General features: G+C 36.2%; 1 protein-coding gene across 1 annotated transcript in view; it reads right to left on the reverse strand.

The window, feature by feature from the left end:
• Window positions 1-952: 952 nt before the first annotated feature.
• The window catches only part of GPBP1 (GC-rich promoter binding protein 1), a 73970-nt gene continuing 70534 nt past the window's right edge, over window positions 953-4388 (reverse strand). Inside the window, exon 11 of the mRNA XM_007944156.1 lies at window positions 953-1111. Within this exon, the coding sequence (XP_007942347.1) occupies window positions 953-1111 (159 nt within the window). The remainder of the gene's footprint in view (window positions 1112-4388) is intronic.

Below are 4388 nucleotides of genomic sequence, written 5' to 3' on the forward strand. Positions count from 1 at the left end.
TTGACAACCCAAAAACTGTTTGCCACGCACTCTTTCCTAAACTCAGAAAACTAATCACCGTCGTTAATTTAAAAAGTATACTTTGTTTTGATGAATGAGTAGAGCATGTTGTATTTTAAGACCAATACCTTGAACATTACAAAGAAGACAATATTCTGAAAATCCAGTTTATTTTCCATGTTGTGGACAGATCCAGTCAATGTGATCAGTTTTTCTGCATGTGTAATAATTTATCAAAATAAGTTTTCCCACAAGACTCTTTTCCATCAATTCTGAAAATCCTGGTCTGACAACATACTCAAATAAAGCTCTCGAAAAATCACCTCTTAAATTTGGAAGAAAGTGTGGTAAGTCTTTCCTGTAACATTTACTGTACTACAAACGGCTAAAGAGCAATTTATGTTTTAAAAGGTGACTAGTACAACAGTTGAGTTCAGGAAATTAATGTTTTAGTGCACTTTGCTCCAGTTTTAGCCAACATGCTACATTGTCCTTGTTTTGGGGTGCACAAAGTGGACTTGAGGATTTCCATTGTACGAAAAAGATATGACTCTGCAAGCAAACAGTGTAAGCTGCCTTTTTTTTTTTTTTTTCTTAAGACCTGGACATTTTAAGACAGAAGCTTTGCAAAACATTACACAATTTTTTATTATTGAGAAAATCTCATTTGTTACATCGTCACATTGCTAGTCAGAGAAATGCCGCAGTGATGAAGAAAGTCAATGTTGGATCAACCAAAGTCCTCATTTCTACAACATTCATTTACAAAGAAATAATGTTCAACACAGCCCAACAAAACATTCTTGGTTTTCTTCATACTGAAGTCCCCCCAAAAAATCATCTTCTAATGGGGTATTTTCTACATAAATTATAGTTCTTCATTTTTACAATTCACCCCAAACTGTATGAGAGATGTATCACACTAAAATTTCTAAAGCTGTCAGGAAATCCTTCACACATCATCATCGTCTGATGTGTCACTGCTACTTGTCTCTGTGTCATCATTCTCAATAGTGGGTTTGAAAGTGCTGTTTTTCCAGGGTCCAAACTTGAAGTCACAGATCAGGCCATTTTTCAAAATCCCGTTTTTCCTCAGACCATTCTTCTGTAACTGAAATGTCAAAAATCAATCAATAAATAAACAGATGAATAAACTACCCCCTCAAGAGTAATCCACAAGTTAACAATACTATATATAATAGCTGTTATCATAAATATAATAAAATTAATAAACGTGTATTCCACCCCCTAAAATTCCACAGGTAGTGATACCATTTTGTGAAAAATAAACCAGACAGGTTGAGGTAACTGATACAACTAAACTAATAAATTAATCCCCAAGAATAAATCATTTATTTGGGAAAAACCGCATTTACCATCTATCAGACCATGACAGAAAAATTAATGTGGTGTCTCGGTATAATGGAAGGAGCACAGATGTTGCATCCAAACAGGCCTAGGTGTGAATCATAATTCTGCCCTTTGTTAAAGTACTGAACCTTCCTAAATTTTCATTTTCTTCTTATAGTAGAAACTGGAGCAAATACCATCTAAGTGCTGACTAGCATAAAAGCCACAGCTGTAATTTTATTATTCTGATCGAACTAATCAACATACCCCAAATCTGTTATATTCATACTCAACAGAGTAAGTAGAATGAGGAATACAAAGTAACAAAATTAAAGCCCTTTACAAGGGGTGTCTCTACAGAAGCAGAGATACTACTCTACTTACACAGATATAACTGCCTCAGAAAGCCAAGGAGGGGTCATCACTTGTGAGTTAGAAAATGAATCAATGGTGTGAGGGTTTTTTTTCCCCCATTAATCACAGATTAAGATACTGGAAAAAAAATAAAGCTTTCTGTTTCTGAAAGTAAGTCCAAACTAAAGGATTGGTGTGTGATAACAAGGCGCCCAGGTGGCGAAATGGTTTAAGTGCTCAGCTGCTAAGTGAAAGATTGGTAGTTTGATCCCACCAGTAGCTCCACAGAAGAAAAGTCCTGGCATTGTGCTCCCATAAAGACTTAACCTAGGAACCCCTATGAGGTAGCTCTATTCTGTCACACAGGGTCACTATAAGTCACAAATGGCACACAACAAAAACAACACAGTAATAGGTAAGTCAAAAGATGATATACTGGGGGGAGGGGGTTGGAATAATTGGACAAAATGGTAAATAACTTAAGGACACAAAATATAGTTAGATTAATAATGGGAACATATGCTTTATAAACTATGGACTTTTGGATTTTGTGAAAGATGTGAGACTGGTAATTTTCATCAAAGTCTCTACATTCTTAAGACCAAATCCGGCTATATAATAAAGTACTGTCTAACATCTCAGTGAAGACTACAAATAATGTGGATAAGTCCAAAACTGAAGAGCTACTTCATCATGGCTAGTGTTGACTGTTATATATACACCTTAGTTGTAGTGACAACAAGAAATAACCAAGTCTAGGGCCCTAACTCTCAATTCCTCCTTTTCTTCCCCCTATTTAAATTCTTTATTTTCCCTAACAAGTTTTCTTTTCTACTTTGCTTACATTCCAGAACTCATCCATGTTACATTATTTTGAGCAAATGACCCCACCATCTTTACCATTTACTGAGCAAAAAACAAAACAAAACAAACAAAAAAAGCCACATATCCACCTCAAATATTCTTAGCCACTGTGATGAGATGAATTTCCCCTCCCTCTTTCAAAGGTGTACCTTTCTACTCAAAGTTCTGCCCTGGCTTCATGTGATTTACCAGCAAACACTACTGAAGTAGAAGTATTCCCCAGCTTGAAATCAGCTCTGGACAATTTCAATAAAAACAAAATCTAAGTTTCAAGCCTTGATTTCTTTTAAACATCAAATTTACATACATAAAGGCCTGGACTACTTGAGAATATCTAACTTAGAAAGCTTTTGGGGGGTGGGGGGGAGGCAGGGGAGCCTCCTAAAACTATTCCTCTTCTGTAATTATCTGTTTTATATATATATAGAGAGAGAGAGAGAGAGAGAGAGAGAGAGAGTGTTTTGACAATCCTTGTATTTCATATCTTACTCTCATCAAGACCGTCTTCTGTTGTCATTTCCCTAGTTTTTAAAACTGTATTTATCTGTAATTATCGACATCCATTCCCAAGCAGATCATCCCGAGTCTAGTGTTCCAAATTACCCTTCCAATGTGTACTTTATACTTTTACTTGTACTTCCTCACGTACAAATACGATCCTTTTACATCCCTAAAAAAAAAATATCTCCAATTGTTTCATACTACAGAATACAATCCACAATCCTGACATGACAATCAAAGTCCTTCACAAACTAACTCCAATAGATCTTTACAACCTGTGTATCAAAAGCACAGGTTCTGAGGTTAGTAAGACACGATTCAAATTCCAGCTCCACAACTTATTATTCAACCTCTCGGTGTCCTCATCTACAGAGCAGGACTAGTAATAGTAAATCCTGAAAAAGTCAGACCCTGCGTAAGGTGACAACGTTTCATAGACAGAAAACTCAAATCTTTTCCACTAACACAGCAGAAACAGAAGAGTGCTAAGATTGTAGCCTGTCAGAGGCAGAAAACTTTAAGACCCAGGAAAAAAAGGCAGTTCTATCAAGTTCTAGCTCTCACAGGTTTCACTATACCTACACTTCACATGAAAGCTGCAAAAATGCACTTAACACAATACCTAGAAGACTTTCAGAGCTCAAGCAGTGTTACCATTAGGGAGGTCAAACAATTTATCATTAAAATTAGAACACTTTTTAGAATGAATATAATCACTCGCTATTAATAACTAACTGCGTTGCTATAACATGCATAAACGGGGACTTTCCTTGGCAAATTATGACACAGAAGCATCCTATTACTGTTACCATGCCCTTTCACTAAAACTTTCTATCCTATGCACCAGCAAACGTGAGCTCCAGCAGCATATCTTGTACTGTACTTTGTTCACTCCTTGCACAAGGGATGACATTCTCTCATTTTACTTATCCAAGGCCAATTCAACTCAAGCTCCACAGTAATGCTTCGCCAGATTATTCCAAGTTGAATTGATATCTAGATTAATTGCTACAATTAAAGTTCTACGAAAGCAATTTTCTGTTGCTTGCTTTTCCCCCAGCACTCTAGGAAACATTTTTTAAATGTGTATGATGATTCTCTCTCTCTCACTCCTCTCATCTTAAACATTTTCAGAACTGTTATCACAATGCTTTTTACAATGAACTCCATCTCCCCTCATGAAACTGTTAACCCTACAAAGGGACTCATCTATGTAAACCTCATAATACCTGGTAACAGTGGACACCCAAATGTTTGTTGAACAAAAGAAATGGAGCTTAAACTCAGAATTGTCTATTTCTCCTCTGTTATCAGTTGTA

Source organism: Orycteropus afer, unplaced genomic scaffold (assembly GCF_000298275.1).
Source record: "Orycteropus afer afer isolate SDZICR_OR568_19922 unplaced genomic scaffold, OryAfe1.0 scaffold00122, whole genome shotgun sequence".
Classification (NCBI taxonomy): domain Eukaryota; kingdom Metazoa; phylum Chordata; class Mammalia; order Tubulidentata; family Orycteropodidae; genus Orycteropus; species Orycteropus afer.